Source organism: Melospiza georgiana, chromosome 21 (genome assembly GCF_028018845.1).
Source record: "Melospiza georgiana isolate bMelGeo1 chromosome 21, bMelGeo1.pri, whole genome shotgun sequence".
In the NCBI taxonomy this organism is placed as follows: Eukaryota; Metazoa; Chordata; class Aves; order Passeriformes; family Passerellidae; genus Melospiza; species Melospiza georgiana.
Genome location: NC_080450.1, coordinates 9,079,706 through 9,099,756, shown reverse-complemented (window position 1 = coordinate 9,099,756; position 20,051 = coordinate 9,079,706). Strand labels below are relative to the sequence as shown.

The 20,051-nt window shown below is 57.8% G+C and overlaps 2 protein-coding genes across 6 annotated transcripts in view; one reads left to right on the top strand and one right to left on the bottom strand.

Annotated features, from left to right (window-relative positions):
- PRPSAP1 (phosphoribosyl pyrophosphate synthetase associated protein 1) overlaps nt 1-5,990 on the bottom strand; it is a 27,487-nt gene extending 21,497 nt beyond the window's left edge. The window contains exons 1-2 of one of the 2 annotated variants that reach the window (XM_058038548.1): nt 5,911-5,990; nt 5,130-5,241 (exon numbers count right to left, since the gene is read on the bottom strand). In XM_058038548.1, coding sequence (XP_057894531.1) covers nt 5,130-5,212 — 83 coding nt within the window. In that variant the 5' untranslated portion in view covers nt 5,213-5,241; nt 5,911-5,990. Of the gene's footprint in view, nt 1-5,129; nt 5,242-5,746; nt 5,853-5,910 lie in introns of those variants that run through there. The other variant, XM_058038546.1, reaches the window with a different exon arrangement.
- Nucleotides 5,582-20,051, top strand: SPHK1 (sphingosine kinase 1). Of its 4 annotated transcripts, none has more exons than XM_058038545.1 (5): nt 5,582-5,606; nt 17,417-17,566; nt 17,930-18,024; nt 18,235-18,350; nt 18,796-20,051. In XM_058038545.1, exons 2-5 carry the CDS (start codon nt 17,524-17,526, stop codon nt 19,571-19,573), a joined length of 1,032 nt encoding a protein of 343 aa, XP_057894528.1. In that variant the 5' UTR covers nt 5,582-5,606; nt 17,417-17,523; the 3' UTR covers nt 19,574-20,051. The 4 variants fall into 4 exon arrangements, with proteins under 4 accessions (XP_057894528.1, XP_057894526.1, XP_057894525.1 ...); XM_058038543.1 differs by lacking the exon at nt 5,582-5,606 and adding an exon at nt 6,054-6,220; XM_058038542.1 differs by lacking the exon at nt 5,582-5,606 and adding an exon at nt 13,011-13,428.

Sequence of the window (20,051 nt, the reverse complement as noted above, 5' to 3'; positions counted from 1 at the left end):
AGGAGCCACAGGCACAGCAGGATCCAGAGGCAGCTCCCCCAGAGCAGCTGAGGTATGTGCACTCCAGGGGCACACCTGGCACCAAATCCCCTCCTCCAGGCTTCAGTTAGACAAGGTATCAGCCAGGGAAGGAGTCTGATAAACCCTGACTGAGTCAAGAACAATAAAGAGGGGAGTGTTGGTACAATTCCTGCTGTGAAGCACCAAATTCCAGAGGACTTTATCAAAAGGGATATTTGCATGGAAGTCAAGGGCAGGGCACACACACAGCCTGGCAGCAGCCAGAGTTCAAAAATAAATTTCCTCTTCCTATTACCTCTCCCTTGTTTTCTCTTCCATCCCAAATCTTTTCTCTCAAAATCCTCTCCATCCTGAAGCTCCCAACTGGCTGTTGCTTTAGAGGATACAGGAATTGAATTAACAGCATAATCACAAGAATCTGGGCTACCACAGTTGCTGATCACTCCTCTGCAGACACAGGCAGAGCTGCCCTAGGACAGAGAAAGTGGCACTGCAGGTAACCCAGACCACATACCCAGAGAGATAAAGCTGCTTCTAGGAAAAATAACATTTTAAGTCCTGCAGATAAATCACATCTCCAAGCAAAATAAGCTGCTATCCTCACGCTAGCTCCATCAGTACACCAACTCCTCTGGGACATGACAGCATCTAAGAGAAAAAAAAACAAAAACAAAAAACAAAACCAAAACTCTTTATGGCTTTAAAAATCCTACTCAGAGCGTTTGGCCAGTAAAAAAATTCCTATTGATCTGGAATCTGTAAACATTGCCCAGGAAGGATGATCTAACTTTCCGCAGTCTCACAACATGCCAAGAGGATACGAAGCTGTGAATACAAGAGTGTTTATAAAACATGGCTCAAATTCACATCTAAACGCAAACAGCTCAGGAGTCACCTGTGGTTTAATGAGGAAGTGACACACTGCAGCATTTTAGGAAACATTGTATCAGACTGGACTTTAAAATGCTCCGCTGAAGACTCAAAAATCACTGTGGCAGGCTCTTGAGACAAAGGGCAGCCAGAGAGACTCCACGTTCAGCTGAATCCATTTCGAGGGGCAGATGTACTCACAGTGTTCTGTGCCATCAGAGCCTGTTTCAGTGCCCTCAGCAAGGCTGTGCTTCCTTGTCCCCCTCTGTGACCAGAATCCAAGACATTTGTCAGGTTATCTCCAAAGGAGCTTCTGGCCAGCTCTCAGCACAAACATTCCATGTGAAGAGAAATCTGCACTCAAAGCTCTTAATTACAATATTTTATTTTGGCAATGTCCTCTTCATTATAAACACTTTCCCTGGTCTCAGCTCTGCAAACTCCCAACTCTCCCCACATGTACAGACTCAGGAGGAGCTGGAGCAGAGGACAGAGGGTCTGTGCTGTGCCTGACTGTGGCCAAACCAAGCCACAGCCTGACTCTGAATTGCTTTTCAAACTTGAACAAATCTTTAAATAAAGATCAGTCATGGTCCAGCCAGCACAATGGCAGCTCTGCTGTGCACTTCCTAATCCCCCAGTATGATGAGAACAGCCAGGAAAGGAAAGGGAATGGCAGCTTCCTGGATACAATCTGTTGAGATATCCTTAAAACTATCTGAGCTCTCCTTTGCCTCTCTCCATCCACCCAGCACAACTGGGTATTTGAAGAAAAGTCCCTGCTGCTCATTAGTCACTAGAATCACTTGTTGCAGCCACACCAAAGCCATGCAGCCCAGCTAGTGGCAAACACCAGGCAGATCTTGCTCTGCTCCCACCAGCCCACTCCTGGTGAAGGAACCTCCCCTAAAGCTGTGCTGGCCAGCACAGAAAGCTCCACATGAGCCCAGCCTGCTCATCCACATTCTGTGCTCCACCTGAACAGCACAGAGATGCTCTGACTCCCCTCTGCCACCCTTTTATTGACCTAAAGAATACATTTCCTACCAGAAATCCCCCTTCAGCTGAGGGAGGCTGCTGCAAGTCCTCTGAATGTACACTCTGCCCCCAAAGCAGGGCTCCCCTCCCATCCAGTCACAGAAAACACCACCCTGGGTTTAGTGCTGTGACCCAGCTCCCTGCAGCCACAGGTCAAAACACAAATCCCCATGTTCTCCTAATTCCATGTTGTTTAGGCTCATGGCAATGCTTTATCTTCAGATCACCAGCAATTTCCACGCTGCAAACTGAGTGAGTCTCTGGAATACTCACATCCAGGGTTGGCAGTGAGACAGTATCACATCCCACATCACAGAGCTGCAGGAGCTCTGGGGAGGCATTAGCAAGATTCAATCACCACCCCCCTCCAAGCCAAACACATAAGCAGTGAGTAGAATCTAATATTTGTACCTGCTGAGCCAAGCACTGCAGTCAGAGGGAGATCTAAATGCATCTGTTGGATTAAAGATCAAAAAAGATTTCCTAGATCTCCCTCCCCCCCAGCACACAGGCCCATTAGGGACCAGAATTAGGACCCATTAGGTCACAGAAATTATCTTTCTCCCCTGAAAATGCAGTTTGTAATCAGGTCCCAAGTCTCCTAATTACAGCAAGAGTTTTCTTTCCATCATGGAAAGAATTTGAAATAAAATAATCATCACTCTCAATTTATAAGGGAAAAGTAAATATATGGGTTTATTTATGTTTCAGTGGTGCTGAATCTAAGGAACATCTCCACTATTTCAAGTTTCACAAGATCTTCATAATCCAGAACCATCTCCTCTCCCTGGCAGTCACTACCACCAAGTAAAGCTCTGAAAACCTGAAGTGAAAGTAAGACTGACCATTTATCTCTGTCCCATAACTACAGAATGCTCAAGGGGAATGATGAAGATCAGAACTGTGCCAGAACATGATGCTCAGAGCCTGAAATGAAAGCAGCTCTGGAAGTTCTGCAGAAAACAAAGCAAGGAGATAAATCAGGTGTCTGAAAGTTGGGCAGTGTCACACTGCTCCTCTCTGGGCTTGAGATTTTAAAAAGGATAAGTCATAACCACTCAAGTAGAGATCTTAAGCTCATACCTACAGGTAAAGGACAGAGCTCAGATGGACAGGTGTCTCAAGGGGCCCTCCTAATATTGTGTGTTGTTTTAAAGTTCTTTTAGTACTTTTACTCAAGGTCATAAAAAAAACTTTAAAAGGAACGCACAATATTAGAGGACAGACTCACCCTTGTAAGATTGCTCCAACTCTATTTAAAGGTGCAACTGACCTCCCCAGCAAAGAACAGGCTGAGATGTGAGATGGGGGAAAGGCAGCAGCCACGCATCTTTTGCAACCTGAAAGAACAAGGGATGTGTTACAGATCAGCTGAAACAGCCCTTGAGCTCCCAAGGGAAGGCAGTGCAAAACCACAGCACTAGATGCTGAAAATAGCTTTAATTTTGGGAGACTTTTTACTGTGGGCAAATCTGTACTGCACAGAGTTCCAGATTTTGCACCCACAACAAAGATAAATGTCCTTAAGCCTCAGTTAAACAGCAGCTGTGTGTCACAGGGCTGTGCTTGTGCCACCACCAGAGCATCCAACATCCCACTGATGGCAGAGCCAAGGCAGAAACCCCACATTGCTCCTGCTAGAAATTTACTTGGTGAGAGATCAAGGAGGGAGTGGAGAGGTCATTCTGGATCCAGATCCTGCTTCTTTCCCCCTCAGAGCATCCCTGGGATAACATCAGCACATCACCCCAGTCAGCACCACAGCCCAGGGAAGCCTCTGCGTGTCTCTTCTCATTTCATCTCTAAAAAGAAGGGAGTTATTTTTAAGACAAAGAGCAAGGAAGAAGGATGGCCTGTTTGCTCCTCCAGTCCTGAGAACTGGGAGCTCATCCCCAGGGGAATTCTGTTGTGCTATGTTGATGCAACAGAACAAGCCCTCCAGAACTCTGTTCCATCTGCTGCAGCAAAACTTACTTTTATAGAGAGATATATTAAGTTCAGAGTTCAGTGAAAGAACTGACCAAAGATAGCAAGAAGAATACATGAGCCAAAAAAAAAAAAAAAAAAAAAAAAAAAAGCTTTCCACTCCTAAACACAAGGATTTTCCTCTTAGCCTCACACTTGAAGAAGTTCATCACTATTATCCAACACACCTCCCAGCCAAACAGCCAAGTCAGCTCTGTGGAGATAATCTGTGCTAAGGACTGAACACTATTTATTAAGCGAGCAGGACAAACAGCAAAGTGTTTTCATAGTTTAGGGTGGCAGCACACCTGTACTTAAGTCCTACTTCCAATTTAAACACACCCTTGGAGATGGGAATGGGACACAGACACCTACAAAGGATAACTGGGATGCTGTAACCTGCAGCAGGGAAATAAGCACCGAGACCCCTCGATTTTGGGATCAACTGCCTATGAAAAGTAGCTGAGAAACAGCATAAAGAAAATCCAGACCCTGTTCTAAGCTGACAGCCCAATACACAGATACCCTTCTCAGAACAGTCCCTTCGGCTGGGACTGCTCCAATTTGAACCAAACTCATTCAACCCCAAAGTTCAAGTGCTGGGGGAAAGTCAGAGCTCTGTGCACCAAAAGCCCCATTTTGGAGGCAGCTGTGACACCCTTCACTCAGCAGGACCCAGCGCACCTGTCCCGGACAAGACAAGGTCAAACTCTGCCTAAACTGATGGGGTGAAGAAAACGGGGCAGACTTTTACCCCGCACCAAGCAGCACAGGCTGCCCAGCTCTCCCAAATCCGCTCTGGTCAGCGCAAGGTGCGGTGCCGATGTGCACATGGACACTCCCCTCGCCCCAAGCACCGAAGCTGTTGGGAAAACAAGGTCAGGAGTCGGAGAAAGTTTTGAGCATCTCCCAAAACTGCTCAAATCGCTTTTCTGAGGTTTGTCCGGCCAAGTTTCACCTCCTCCCTCCCCAAAAGTAACAGCTTTTGCTGCAGCCCAGCCTCTCCAGCAGTGAAATGGACGTCAAAGAAGGGAGCAAGCGGCGGGTCCATTTCCATCGCTGGCTCAGACAGAGCTGGTGAAGATTCTCAGCGCAAAATCTCCACAAAGGTGTTCGCAGGAGACGCCTTGGCAAGGCGGGGGGATGCCAGAAGCTTCTCCAGCCGCTCGGGAGGGCTCCTGCCCGCGCAGGGGAGCGATGGGGGAGAAAGAAACTTGAAAGAGAAGGTAACTTACTCCGTGATCTTCTTCGCCAGCTCAGTGGAGGCTGCGGTGGAGTTGGCCGAGAAGACCCGGTAGCCACTTCTGGCCGCGTTCATCGCCAAAGAGTCATGCAACCCCCGGGGAGCTCGAAAGTGAGAAAAAACAGATTTATAAGGCAACAACAGCTTCCGTGGCATCCTTTTCTTTCCTCTCCGCCGCGATCACCGCCCCTTAAGGGGTGGGGAGGAGGAGGGGGAAGAGGAGGGTGGGGACCCTTCCGCTACCTATGGACTTGCTGCTCCATTCCTGCGGCAAAGTATGAACGGGAGGGTGGAGATTATGATTATTAAAATAAAATGGAGCAGCGGCTGCCTCGGGGAGCAGAGGGGTATACAGGCAACGGGTAACCCCACCCCACACCCACCCAGTGGCCCCTCATGCAGGAGGGGAGGGATGAGCCCAAAATGAGGGTGGGAGCAAGGCGGAGAGGGGCTGCCTTGGCTGGAGAAGGTGCGGGTGAGCTGAGGGAGAAAGGCTGGGGGGGTTCTTTGTGATGCAGCAGGGCTGGACCGAGGTGTCCGTGGCAGGGTAGGAAGTCCCTGTGAAGGGGGAGGTCTCTGGGGGGGACGGTCCCATCCCGCTCCCCTCACCCAGCCAAGCACGTCCCGCCACCCGGCCAGAGCGGCGCTCCCTCCGCCGCCATCTTCTCGGCGGGAAAAGCCCGCCCCCCGCCGCCATCTTAGGTGAGGGCGCCGCCGCCGCCGCACTCCCCGTCACGGCGTCCCCTCACCGCCTGCCCCAACTGCGCCGGTACCTCGGGAGGACAGCGGCAGAAACGTCCCTCCTCGGGGGATAAGTACACTTCCCGCTGCCTGAGGGCGGTTCACAGCGCGGCTGCCTCCCGCTTGTGCTCGGCGGTGAGAGGCACGGGGTGTAGGCGGTGGCTGAAGTGCCCGTGCCGAAGATGGCGGCGGGGGAAACGGAAGCGCGGCAGCGGCGGCGCTCGGGCCCCGCTCTGTGGCGGGGGCGGCGGGAGGATCCGCCCGGGCCGCGGCTCCCGCACCTCCTTCCTGAGGGAACGCTCCGTGCCCGGCGCTCCGCTGTCCGCTCTGGAATCCTCACGGGTACAGGCACTCAATGGCTTAGTTAAATAGGAAAGGTCAGCTCCAGCCCATCTGGCAGAGCGCTGGGCTGACCTTTCCATGCACTGAGAGTGTGCTTATATATCTATAATAACACCTATAAATGAAACATATTAACGCGTATATTATAAATAATATACACTTTTATAGGTAAAATACATAGCGTGTATAAAATATTAAATATATAACATAATATATAGTGTGCATATCACATATAATATGCATAATATACATTATATTATATATTAAATATTATACAAATGTGTATAATTAGTAATTATCTATAAAATATATGTTATATGCATATAATACATGCATATTTGTATATAAGGAGGAGGTGAAACTTAGCTGAACAAATTTATTTTATATATATATATATAGGTATTTACACTTTGTTTAAAAATTTTTAATGTATGTACAATATGCATCTCAGCCTTGGCAGCTGGAAAATGACAGGAGGTGACAACACTGTCAGGATGCATCCCCTGTGGTCGGGATGGATCAGAGCACCCCACAGTGCAGCAGAAATGGGGGTACATGACAGAAATTATGTGTTGTAGGGAAGGCAAACTGCACTAATTTAGTCACCAGCATCACCCCACATCACTCAGCTCACCTGGAAGGAGAGATTTTTCCTGGCAGTTCTCTAAGTTGCCCGTGTCCTCCCAGCTGGGAGTGAGGGACAAGGAGAAGGAGGCCTGGTGGGCTTCATTCAGGACACTGATGATGTTCCCCTCCATGACCCAGTGGCTTTGCAGCTGCTCTGGTGTGTGACAGCCACGGTGCCTCCAGCAGTGAGTCCCTGTCACAGCCTCAGCTGGACAGCACTGCCATCAGCCCCCTTACACTGACACTTCATTAAAGGCTGTCTCTCTCAGACATCCTCAATGCAAACAAGACAGAACTGTCCATGTCCCCTCTGTATGCCAGCACTGCCCAAGGACTGGCACAGAGAGCTCTGTCTCCCTCCACCACACCTGGTGACACCTTACCTGTCCCTGCAGTTCCAGCCCCACACCTCCCTCCTGCTGTGCCTCCTGCAGGTCCTGAATTCATGGTTTGTCAGAGCAGGGGCTATTCCAGCTCAGCTCCCACATTCCAGCTCATTCCCCCAAGGCAAGGCAAGAGCTGACAGCATCAGCTGCCCGAGTTCACTCTGAGGAGGCAGCACAGCCAGGCGTGGGATTCAGATCAGCCCTCCAGGCTGGCATCATCCTGGGGTGAATCCACAACATCCATCAGCCACAGAGCCCTGACACCCCTCCCGGGCACCCCAGCCCAGGCTGAGAGCAGTCACAGCACCCATGGTGCAGGCAGTCACTCCTCACAGGTTCCTGCCTTTGTCTTTCAAAAAATTTGGTGGGAGCCAGACTTTTTGTGAGGTGGGAAGCTGGCTGCTTCCTGCACCCACCAGAGAAATGGCAGTTCCCGGGGGAGCCAGGGAAATGCCCAAAGGGTGGGGAGGGAATTGTGCCACTGCAGGAGCCGTGGCACTGCAGAGCACTCAGCTCTCCTCTATATAAAGCCCTTCTCTGCCTGGAATCAGGCATGTGGAGAAGGAAGGACAGTTTATCCCTTCCCAGCTGGCTCCTGGCTCAGCAGCCTCAGCACAGCAGCCCAGGGATGATGCTGTGGCATCTGAGTGCCCTCAGCCTCTGCTTTACCCTCCTCCTGTCACCATTCCTGCTGTCCCGTGAGGTGCTCAGAGCCATCCCAGCCATAAGGGATGGATCTCATCAGCATTGTCACTTCCCTGCCCTTTGCCCACCTGCTGAGGCTGAGATGCAACAAGTTTGTAGGTTCTGCTGCAGTGCAGACAAGGAATGTGACAGTGCACACCTTGGAGGGGCTGGGTGTCCCAAACCCCCTCGTTCTGTGCTCCTGAGATTCCCCCTCGGTGAATCACCGGGGGAGAGGCCAAAGCCTCGCGGGGGTGGCCCTGCCAGTCCCACCGGGCTCGTTGTCGAAGCTGCAGGGTTGGGATCAGCCCTGGCAAGGGTGGCAGGCAGAAATCACGCTGTTATCACTGCCACAAGCAGCCTTGCTCCTGCAAAGGGGAGCGACTCTGATTTCTCTGCGGGCTGAAGGTCACGCTCGGTTTTACAGCCACGCAAAGGAGAAGAAAGGAGCAATTTTGTTTACTTAGGGAGTCATTAATATCCCAGCTGCTGGCATGTACCGAGGCAGCAGGAACCTCCCCCACAGAGCAGCAGAGAGCGAGGCTGTGCAGCCTTTTATTATTCCATTATCAGGCAGGCAGGATTAGGAGGGCGGGTCAGGGAACAGTGCCGGCTTTGAGCAGGTTTAGCTCCTTTCCAAAGGCTTATCCCGGCTCAGTCTCACTCTCTGGACTCCACTCACTTATTCTCTACGTGGAGGGGTTTGAGTAATGCTGGGGAGAGAGTGGGCACGGGGTCATGGAGCTTTAAGGGCCCAGCAGGCAAAACCTGGGAGGTTCCTTTAGCAGGAACTCATTTTATATGTGGGATTTCAGAGACCAGGCAGGGCAGTTTCTCAGCTCTGCCAACTCCTGCATTGCTCCCCAGGGAAACCCAAGCCTTGGTGCTGCTTTGGGGCACTTCTGTTCTCGGAACAAGCCGGTGCTGGGGCGGGACGGCCATTCCAGGCAGCTTCCTGCAGAGCTGGACGAGGTTTTGCTCTTTATTCTTCCCCAAGTTTCTCCCTGGAGCCCGGGTGGGGTGGCCGGAGCGTACCGATCCCAGCCCGGCAAGGGAGGAGGAGCCGTGGGAACCGAGGCGGCAAATCCCTTTCTTCTTCCAGGCCAGAAACGGGGTCTGTGATGGGATGTTTTGTCCCCCATAAGTAATTCCACTCTGGGAGTGCTGCCCGCCGGCATCGAGCATCGCAGCAGGGATCACCCCTGCCTCGGGATGGAGCCTCCCAGCCTAGCCCCAGCCAGGTGGTTCTCATTGCAGCCTCTGACTCACCTCCCAAAAATTCCTGCGCTCACATCAGCGCAGGAAACCGCTACCGGGAAGTGGTGAAAGCCCTGGACGGCCTGAAATTCGGCTTCCCCCAGCGAAGGGAGAGATCAAACGGCAGCCTTTGGCCTCAGTCCCCGTGACGCCAGGGCTTGTCATCGGGGGGGACGGCTCGGCCAGCGAGTGGTGGGTGTGTGGTTCCTCCAGACTCAGCAGCTTTTTGCCTGGCGTTTGGGAGTGTTTTCCCTGAGGAGGCCTGAGCTCAGAAATATTTTTAAGCAAATTATCAGCTGGGAGGAATGAGCTCAGCTCGTCGGCATTGTTCAGGGCCTCCTGGTGAGGCCTGCAGTCCCGGGCTGTGCCGGCTGCTGCAGGGAGCTCAGCTGAGGCTCAGTGGAGGGGAGCAGCCCCCAACAAGTTGCAGGGCCTGGCTATGATTTAGGAACTGCCACAGAAAAACCGAGCTCCTTAGAGGCTGAGAGAAGATGGATTTTGGGGTCATGGGGGCAGATAGAAGGTGCAGCCACTTTCCCGAGGCTCAGGTGGGATGTGATCCCAGTCGCTCTCCTCCAGGAGATCTCTCTGTTAGCTGCGTCCCCTCTGCACTGTGCTGGACCCCACGTCAGCCCCAGCCCCACGGCTGAGCGGGGCTGATCCGCAGTCCCGGGGCTGGCTCTGCATGGAAATGGCTCCATCTCCGCCCCGGCCGCTCCCGCAGGAGCTGCCTGGAAAGTTCCCACTGCTGCAGTCGCTGCCTGTCCCCCTGCCAAGCCTGCAGCCCTGCCAGCCCCGATGCAGCGCCAGCCGCGCTATTTCTGGCTCCACCTTGAGACGTGTACCTTCAGCAGTGGGAGCGATGCTAAAAGAGATGGATTCGGGAGCAGTGCATCCCCCTCCCGTCCCCGTCCCCGGGTGGCTGCCGGCGGCCGCGGCGGAGCGGGCAGGGATGTGGAGGAGCTCTGTGCCTCCAAGGGAAACGCTGCAGTTCATCTCACAGCACAGGCACGGCCTCTGCACGCCTCCTCCGGGGCTGTGATGCGGCAGCGGGGCCGGCGTGGGAAGCCCCCAGGCTCTGTGCTTCTCTTCCCCCAGGGTAACTCCCAGTGCAGATCAACCCCTCCAGCAGCTGGGGGCAGGAGCAGGAGAAGCCCGGGCGGGAGGGAGCTGAGGGAGGCTGTTGATTTAACCCTTGGCTTCTTGCACAACTCAAGAGAAACCTTGTCTGCTGTTTCTGCCTCAGTTTCCCCAAACTCAGGGCACACATCATCTTGCCCAGTGAACCCAGGCTTCAAATGTACAAACCTTCTCCACCAAATGATGTCTGCAGAGTCTGGGATACCCCGGGGCTCTTCCCGGGACAGGAGCTGGAGGGATGTTTGCTCCTGGAGGGAGACTGGTGCTCGTGGCTGGACTGGACTCTGCTCCATGGGCGAGTTCCCTTTGCAGTGAGGAGTGAAGGGGGGATTCTCCAGGGGCTGTCCCCCATCACACCAGCTCTGTGCCACATCCCCACCTCACATCCCGGCACTTCCCTCCCACACACAGGGCCCGAGCAGCGCCACGCGGGCGGGAATGGAGCCGATCAGGACTAACCCGACCAGCAGTGGCCTGCCCACAGCCTGGGAGCTGCTGAGCACCCTTCAGGCTGCCCTTGGGGTCGAGGGGCCTCAGTAAGGCTCTCCTAATTAAGATAGCCCCAAACAAGTGGTTATCAGCACAGGGAAGGAAGTGATCCCACTTCCTCCTCAGACATCACATCTGGAGGCAAACCAGCGGTGTCCGTGTGGGACCGGGCTGGATCAGCCTGTGCCTGTGGAGAGCAAAGGGACTGCCTGGGGCTGGTGGTGGCCACGGTGCTGCTCACGGCATGGAGTGGCCATCCAAGGGTGGTACAGCACCGTTCAGTCATTGGGAAGTCCCCACAGACCAGAACCGAGATAGAAACCCCCTGTCTGTCTCCCCTGCCATCACAGAGGCTGAGCCTGTGCCAGTCCCATTCCCCATCTGCAGCCCCCAGCCCTTGGCATGCCCACCGTGCACAGCCCTTCCCCAGCCCTTCCTGCACCCACCTCCAGCCCTGACACCTCGCCATGAAGCCACTCTCAGCACCTTTCTCCACAAGCATGGAGGATGGCCAGCAGAGCCTGGACGGGCATTCCACTCCTATTTAAAGCACAGGCTGGCAGGACCAGGGGGGATCCTGCAGCCCCAGGGCACACGGCCTTGGACGGATGTAGCACGGTGAGGACAGAGCCCAAAGCAGCCTCATCGTCCCATGGCACCTGCCAGGAGCAGTGGGACAGCTGCTCTCACATCCTCCCAACACGACTCACGCCTTCCTGAACGGAAATTGGGAGCGGGTTAGTCACCGGGAAGGGTGAGGGGCAGGTCAGGACGCTGCACTCCCCGGCATGCAGCCATTTCCTCCCATGACACCTTGCTGAGGAACCTCGGAGCTGTTTACAAACGCGGGACTGTGTCATGGCAGCGGCGGGGAAGCGGCTGAGCCCGGATCTCACCCACAATCAGCTGTGAGTGCTGCAGTTCCCAAGCCAAAAGCATCAGGGCTGGGAGCAGGTTTTGCCCCTCTGAGCATCCCTTTGTGCTCACAGCGCCCAGGGAAGTCTTTCTGGAAAGCACAATGCTCCAAATCACAGCATCTCGGCTCTCCTTATAGGTCTGCTCTGGGAAAAGAAGACTCAACCTTGTTTTCTGCCCAGCTGGTCATCCCGTGCCCTCCCTGCAATTTCTTGGCCAGTTCCAGAAGGTTTCAGTAGAGACAAAGGGCTCGCTGCTAATTAAACTGCCCTAAGTGTGAGAAGTGATGCCTCCCTGAGGTGCAAGCTCAGGGTTAGGACAGAGTTACATCCGTGGGGAATTGGTTGGTAAAAAAAACAAAAAAATCTTTGTTGGGCTGGGCCAGACCCCTTGGAGCCCAGCAGTCCCTTGGGAGGGTGAGGTCAGTCCTGTTGCCAGCAAAAACTGCTGTCAATGATTTTTGCCAGCTGCCGTGAACACAAAGCAACTCCCAGCCTTGCTGGCACCCTCCAGACGAGTCCCCTGGGCTCTGTCCCCAGGGCTCTGTGCCCCAAGGTGGGGTTCACAGCACACCCCACCTCCCTCCACGGGGCTTCACTCCCATGGCAACCTCGAACCCCACGGATACCTGATGGCGAGCCACCGGTAATGGGTGGGACGTGACCCCTCTCCGTCCTCCTCCCCCGCCGTCTCCCACTGTCCTCACCCCTCACCGTGCCTCGATTTCTCCAGGACCCCGCCTCATTCCTTTCGTGCTTGGAGAGATGCAGAAATTGTATTAAAATTCTGTTCAGTCCGAGATGGGCGCTCCGGGCACACCTGCCAGCGCCCATCCTGCCTTGCTGGGAATGATGTGCAGGAGCTGGGGCGGGGGTGGCTGCCGGCTGCTCTGCCTCCCCTCTGCCGGCAGCGCCGTGCCTCTGTTCTTCGCATCCCCAGCACCGTGGCAGCACCCACGCCAGACACCCACCCCAGCAGCGCAGAAGCACCCGCGGCAAACCCACGGCGTCCCTTTGCCCCCGCCCGTCTGCAGAGCCGGTTCCCCCGCGGAGCACTGCCCGGAGCGCGGGGCGGCGCTTGGGGAAACTGAGGCAGCCGGCGGGGGGTGTGGGGGGTACCGGACCGGCCCCGGGACGGGCCCCCCTCGGCGGGGGAAGAGGTGGCTGGGGGGGTGGGTGGGTTAAATTTTTATGAATGGGGCCGCCCCGCCTGCCATCGCCGGGCGTCAGCAGCGAGCGGCGGCGGGCGGCGCTCCCCGGTGCCTCCCGCTCCGCTCCGCGCCCGCTCCGCCGATGGCCGCCGGCCGCCGCGCTCCCCCGGAGCCCGGCGGGGGCCCGGTGCTACTTCAAGGCATCTTCGGCGCGGGGCCGGCCCCCGGTGCCGCCGCCTGCTCGCTGTCCCTGACGGCCCGGGAGCTGCAGGTGCGCCGTGCCGGCGGCTGCTCGGGCGGCTCGGCCGGTCCCGACGCCGCGCTCCGCCTGGCCGACTGCGTGGGCTCGGCCGCTTTCCCCGCGGCCGCGGCCGCCGCCTGCTTCTCGCTGGTGTGTTACCCGCTGCGGGGGCCGCGCTGGGGGCCGCCCTCCCGCCAGCGCCTGGAGCGGACCTTCCGCGTCTCCCGGGGTCCCGACGCCGAGGGCAACCTGCGCATCGCCCAGGCCTGGAGCCGCCGCATCCGCGAGCTCGCCGTGCCCGCCGTGCCCGCGCAGGACGGTGAGTGCCGAGCCCCCCCCGCGGCCCCGGCACCGCTGCCCGCGGGGCTCGGTCCGCCGGGGCCGGGCGGGGATCGGGGCCGGGCTCGCGGCCGGGGTCGCTCCGCCGCCGGGCCCCACGCGGGATGGCTGTGGCCGAGCCGCGGGCGCCGCGCGGTGTCGCGTTCCGGGGACGCGGGGGGGACACAGAGCGGGTGTGACCGTGCCACCGTGGGGTCACTCGGACGCCCCGTCCCCCCGCTTTCGCCGAGTCGGGGGGACAGGGATATCCCCGCTCGCAGCCCCAGACAGGGGTTGCTTGTTTCGCTTTCCTTGCACCTTTAATTTGAAGGGGCAGCAGGGACGTGGCCACACTACGGGGGCCCTTTGCACCCCCTATCCCCATTGCTCCCGTTCGATAACTCCAAAGCTCCAAAGGGCAGCATGATCCAAGGAAAAAAAGTAATCATTGCTGACGCAGGCAGGACGGGAGCCAGGCACTGTCCCCAGCAGGTCCCATCCATCACTTGGCATTTGGGGACAGGCAGATCCCCCCAGGACCCCCGCGGTCCAGCGGGCTCTCAGGGCAGCCTTGGGGCTGTGTTTCTGATCCTGCTCCCCTCGGGAGCTGTCAGTGTCTGCAAGGGGAGGGTCCTGCTCGGGGGCCGCATCCCCCAGCTCCCGCAGGCAGGGCAGGGCGTGCTGGCAGATAGTTGAACATCTGAGCAGAGATTCAATTATATGCACTACTTCATTTATTTGGCTGTCCAGTCGCTCTGATCAGACTTGGAAATTAAGAGGCATGCGGTTAGAGGGATCCTGTCAAATCACATTTAGCCCAGCTCTTCCTTGCTTGGATTTTAAAATGCAGCTCTTTTTTTTATATGACCTGCAGCTACAAAACAACTTTCTGTCTCTCTTCCTAAAGAATTACAAAAAAATCCAGTGGAATGGGGTGAGGGCAGAACCAGTTCCCCAGCTCTATTTCCAGCCTGAACTCTGCAGCTGGAAGTCTCGGAGCGCTTTCCAACCCTCGCCCTGTGAGCAGGCGGTGCGAGGGTGCTGGGGCAGAGCAGCTCATTGCACGCAGGGCCCCGAGGGCAGCGGGGGGAAGGAGGATGGGAGAAGGCAGTGCAGAGTTTTGCAGTCACTTTCCTCGCTGAAGGCCATCAGGATTTGCAATCCTCCTCCGCCAGTTTGGGACAGAGCTAAAAATGCCCCTGGTCCACACCCAGCGCTTGCACGTGCCGGCAGAGAGGCCTGTGCGGGACTGATAAGGCCGTGCTGGAAGCTGCGGGTGAGTCCGTGCAGAGAGTCCTGTCACCCTGTCCCCATGGGGAGGGGACCTGGGGAGCCACCAGCGATCCCATTCTGCTGCTGTCGCAGCTCCAGCATCCGCTGGCATAGAATGCTGCAGGATGAAGGGATGATTCCCCCTCCTCAAGTTCCTCAGCAGCTGATAACCCCAAAGCTGGGGCTGCCTGCAGCATGTCCCAAACTGCAGCTACCCAGGAGGGAACAAGCTGCCCCCAGGCTTGTGTCCCAATAGGAAAATCCAGATTAGGAAGCTCAGCCCCAGCCTTATTCCACCTGGCATGCCTGCTCCATGTACCTGGAGTTTCCAGAAGGATGCAGGGATGCAGTGGAGAGGTTTGGGCTGCAGACAGCAGAGCTGTGGCAGTGTGGTCCCAGCCTGAGCACAGCCAGGGCACATCACACAGGAGGATGTGGGCAGAGGGAGTGGAGCAGAGTTTGTGGCAGCAGCTGGAGCCCCTTCCTCCTGCTGACTCAGATTCTGCTCCACTCAGCATCTGAGGCTGAAAATGACCACACTGTGCTGGGAAGTGGAATCTTGCTGGGATGCCAGGGACTGGCCGGTGTTGTGCAACAGGAAGGGTTGGATGGGTCAGGATGCTGCTGAAATCTGTCTGCTGTGCATCACCAGTGCTGGGCTCCAGCTCTGATCCAGCACCCTCCAGTTCCAGCACAGGGCTGAGCCTGGTGCTGTGGTGTCACCAGTCCCACACTGGCATCACTGCTCACAGCCTGGCACCAACAATCTGTCCCCTGTCCCCCATGGCATCCCTCTGTGCCCTGAGCGGGGTTTGTTTCCCCCTCCAGCCAAGGAGCTGATCCTCGGGGTCCCAGCCCTTTTCTGCTGTCCAGAGGAGGCCACAGGGCAGCACCCACAAGTCTGGGCAGCATTTTTAGGCAAGCTCCAGCTTTCAGCTGCAGCTCCATGTTTGTGTGAGAAACAATGTGCTTGGTTAACACTGCAGGGCTGAAAACTGCATTTAGGCTTTTGAAGTGCCTTTGGCTTTTGCTTTTCAATATCCAGGGCTCAGGGGAGGAAATAGAGAGAAAGCCCCCCAGAGAGAAAGCAGCTGGGCTTGGGTTCAAAGCCTGTGTGGGCCTTGTCTGCATTTGCTTGCAGGGGATTTAGTGCCTGTGGGGACCAGGGGAGCTCCAAAGGGCTCAGAGCAGGGTCAGCCCAGCCCTGGGCTGCTTTTTGTTACCCCTGACCCAGCCTGGAGTGGCCTCTGCTCTGGGTGCTTCACTGCTTTCCCCGAGGGCAGCTGGTCCCTTTGTGTCTGGAACCCACTGATAAGGGGCTGGGGAGGGGGGTGGGGGGAGCCACTGGCCCTGGGCAGCAGTGGGGACAACCAGCTTGGAGCCAGTGCCTGGAGCCAGCACCCAGAGCTGGCACCCAGAGCTGGCACCCAGAGCTGGCCTGGAGCCAATGCCCAGAGCCAGGCTCAGCCCTGGGGCCCTCACAGGCAGATCTTTGTTGTGGACTTTGTGACAGGTCCCAAGCAGCTGGCAAGGGGACCAGGAGGTGTCCTGGAGGGTGATCCATGGGGCCAGGAAATAATCCTGAGCTCTGTGTGCTCCCAGGGCTGGACAGCAGATGGGATGCTCCAGTGCCACCTCCCTCCAGGCAGCTTGTGGAGCTCATGGCCATGACTGGTGTGATGCTGGATGTCACCCAGGGGAGGTGACACATGTGGTGTCCTCCATGGCCCCTGCTCACCTCTCCCCACCACTGTCCCCACTGTGGGTGCTGGGAGGGTTTAGCTGTAGAACACCAGCTCAGCTCGTGTGTTCAACCAGCTCAAATCACTGCAGGTGAGGGGGGGACACCCCCAGTGCCAGGGGGGCTCAGAGGGGATTCCCAGCCCAGGGTGGTGCTGGGAGAGGCCTCTGCTCTCCTGACTCAGCAGCTCTTCCTGCTGAGTCAGCAGGGGCAGCCTCGAGCTGGCTCTGTGTGCTGGGGTGGGCACCCAGGCCCGGGGGCACAGAGCTGGTGGGGACAGCCCCAACAACCCCAAATCTGGCTCCTCACTGCAGAGCCAGGGATCTCCAGAGGCACTGGGGGAGCCTGAGGCTGCTGCCCTTCCTCACTCCAGGGCTTGTTCCTGCCTCCTCCTCCTCCTCCCCTGCCTCTCTCTCAGGGCAGCTCCCCCTGTCCCCCTGCATGGGGACCACTGGGCTTGGGGAAGGAGAGACTTGAAACAACTGGGGAGGCAGAGGGCTGGGAGCCCTGCCAGGCTTGTAATTACAGCCCAGCCTGGGCCCTCGCAGGCGAAACCTGAGCCCCGTGGGGAGCAGGAGAGGAGCGTCCGTCTGGCAGCACAACTGTCTGTCCTGGCCCCGCTCCATCTGCGTGCATGCAGGGAATTGGGGCCTGCAGGTCTCATCCCCCCACTCTGCTGTGGCTGGAGTGCTGCAGGCTCCATCCTGCCTGTGAACATCTCTGCTGATGGCTGGGGAGCTCCAATGAGTCCCTGCAGGCCCCTGTGTCCTGTCTGTGTCCTGTCTCTGCCACCTCCCCAGCATTCCCAGCAGGGACCCTCCATCCCTGCTCACCCCCATGTCCTCTGGGTAGGGATGCTGCTGAGGGTGGGGGAGGGCCAGTTCCCCTTTCCCTTTTCTGTATTGGCAAATGCTGCCCTGGCTGGCAGAGCCCTCCCAGGGCAGGGCCATGGCCCTGAGCCCCCTGTCCCCCCCAGGTGACAGCTATGGGGTGCTGCCCCGGCCCTGCCACGCGCTGGTGCTGCTGAACCCCCAGAGCGGCTCTGGCCGTGCCCTTGATGATTTCCAGGCCGTGGTGCAGCCCATGCTGGCTGAGGCTGACATTGCCACCACCGTCTTCGTCACCGGTGAGTCCATGAGCAGCTCCTCCTCCTCCTCCTCCTCCTCCTTTCCCTGGGATCCTGCCTGGGCCCTGCCACGTGGGGACAGCTTCCTCCAAGGGCCTCTGACTCTGCATCAGCACTGCTCTGGGTCCTGCAGAGGAGCAGGGACTGCCTTGCCTCCTGCATCCCTGTCTGGGGTCACTGTCTGGGGCTGGGGTCACCATCTGGGGCTGGGGTCTCCATCTGGGGCTGGGGTCACTGTCTGGGGCTGGGGTCACTGTCTGGGGCTGGGGTCACCATCTGGGGCTGGGGTCACTGTCTGGGGGGTGGCAGCAGGAAGGGCAGAGGGATGGATGGAGGGTGATGCTCCAAATCTCTCCCCAACAGAAAGAGCCCACCATGCCCATGAGAAGGTGCGAGACGAGGACCTGTCACAGTGGGACACCTTGGTGGTCATGTCTGGGGACGGGCTGCTCTTCGAGGTGAGGGGCACAGCTGGGGTGCCTGGGGCAGGAGCCAAGCTCTGAGTCACAAAGTCAGGCTGGGAATGGCAAAGGAGAGATGGCACCAGGCTTGGAGCAAAGCAGCCATCACCCCTGCCTTGCCCTGGGCAGGGGCACTGTGGGCTCTGCTCCCCCCAGGCTGGGCAGGGGCTGCTGGGTTCCTTGGGTACCACGGGTTCATCCCCACAGGTGGTGAACGGGCTGATGGAGCGTCCAGACTGGAGGGAGGCCATGAAGAAGCCGCTGTGCATCCTGCCGGGAGGCTCTGGGAACGCCCTGGCTGCCTCTATCAATTACTATGCAGGGTGAGTCCCAGCCCCGGGGCACCCGCTGCCCCCTGCGGGAGGAGAGCGGCTCTGTGGGGCTGCAGCCCGGGGAAGGGAGCAGGGATGCCCCGGGGTGCCTGGCAGGGCCCTCACTCCCCACAGGCTGTGAGCAAGGGATTAATCCCTGTGTATCCAACTCCCCCCACTCCCTTTCTCTGGGCTCAGGCACTGGTAAAGCTTTAACCCAAAGGACCCACCCAGGCACAGCCAACCCCCCAGGATTGCCCTGGCTCGGTTCCCTCTTTCATGAACTGGTTTATCCCTCCCATCCCCAGCAAAACGACTCCCAGCAGCTGTCCCTGAGGGACGCTGTGACCCAGCAGGGACACGTCCCAGCCATGACACAAGGGTGAGGTCTGCAGGTGGATGCTGGGGCAGCAGGAGAGTTCCTGAGCTCCAAACTCACTCTCTCCATCCCTCACAGCTACGACCACGTCGCCAAGAAAAAGCTGCTGACAAACTGCACCTTCATCCTGTGCAAGGGGCTGTACACGCAGATGGACCTGGTGTCGCTGAGCACGGCCTCGGGCAAACGCTTCTTCTCCTTCCTGGGCTTTGGCTGGGGCTTCATCTCGGACGTGGACATCGACAGTGAGAAGTACCGCTGGCTGGGCAGCGCCCGCTTCACGCTGGGCACGCTGCAGTGCCTGGCCAAGCTCAGGGTGTACCAGGGCCGCCTGTCCTACCTGCCCGTGGCCGCGGAGCAGGGCGGCAGCTCCCCGGCGCCCCGGGACGGCCCCGCGCCCGTCACCAACGGGCACATCCCGCAGGCCGCGGGCACGGCGGCGCCCGCCTCGCTGCCCCCCGACTCGCTGCTGCCGCCGCTGGGCCAGCCCGTGCCGCCGCACTGGACCGTGGTGCCCGAGGAGGAGTTCGTCCTGGTCTACGCCATCTACCAGTCCCACCTGGGCACCAACCTGCTGATGGCGCCGGCGGCCCGGCTGCACGACGGCTGCATCCACCTCTTCTACATGAAGGCCGGCATCAGCCGCGTGACGCTGCTCAAGCTCTTCCTGGCCATGTCCCGGGGGACGCACCTGGACTTGAACTGTCCCCACCTGTCCTACGTCCCGGTGCGGGCGTTCCGCCTGGAGCCGCGGGTGCCCGCGGGCGTCATGACAGTGGATGGGGAGGCGCTGGCCTGCGAGCCCGTGCAGGGCCAGCTCCATCCCCGCCTCTGCCGCGTCCTCAGCGGCTCCTGAGCTCCCCCCGTTCGCCCTCCCTGCGGCGCTGAGCTGCCGGCACGGCCCGGCGCGAGGGTGGCAGAGCCTTCCTCCCACTCAGGAACCCCCTCCTTCCATAGCAATAGGTCTTGGGGGGGCGTGGGGCTCATCCCCTCGCTTGCCCCCACGCTTAGCTTTACCCCCCCTTGGGACGGCCACCAGCGCTGTTCCCAAAATGAGCCACAAGCCCCATCAGGTACTCGGTGCCGGCGAGACGCCAGCGTGTTTTATCCCGGTACGAGGTCCCGGCCCCCAGGCGGCTGCGCCGGCACAGCCCCGTCCCCTCCCCGGCTCGGACGCACACGGTGGCATTGCTGTGTCCCCGCCCCGGAGCCAGTGCCACCCCCAGGGAGGGTCAGGACCAATAGATCTAATACAATAAACCGACTTTTTAAAGAATGTTTCTACCCAAAGCTTCCTGTAGAAGCGGAGTTTATTCTTGTGAAAAAAATGCAAA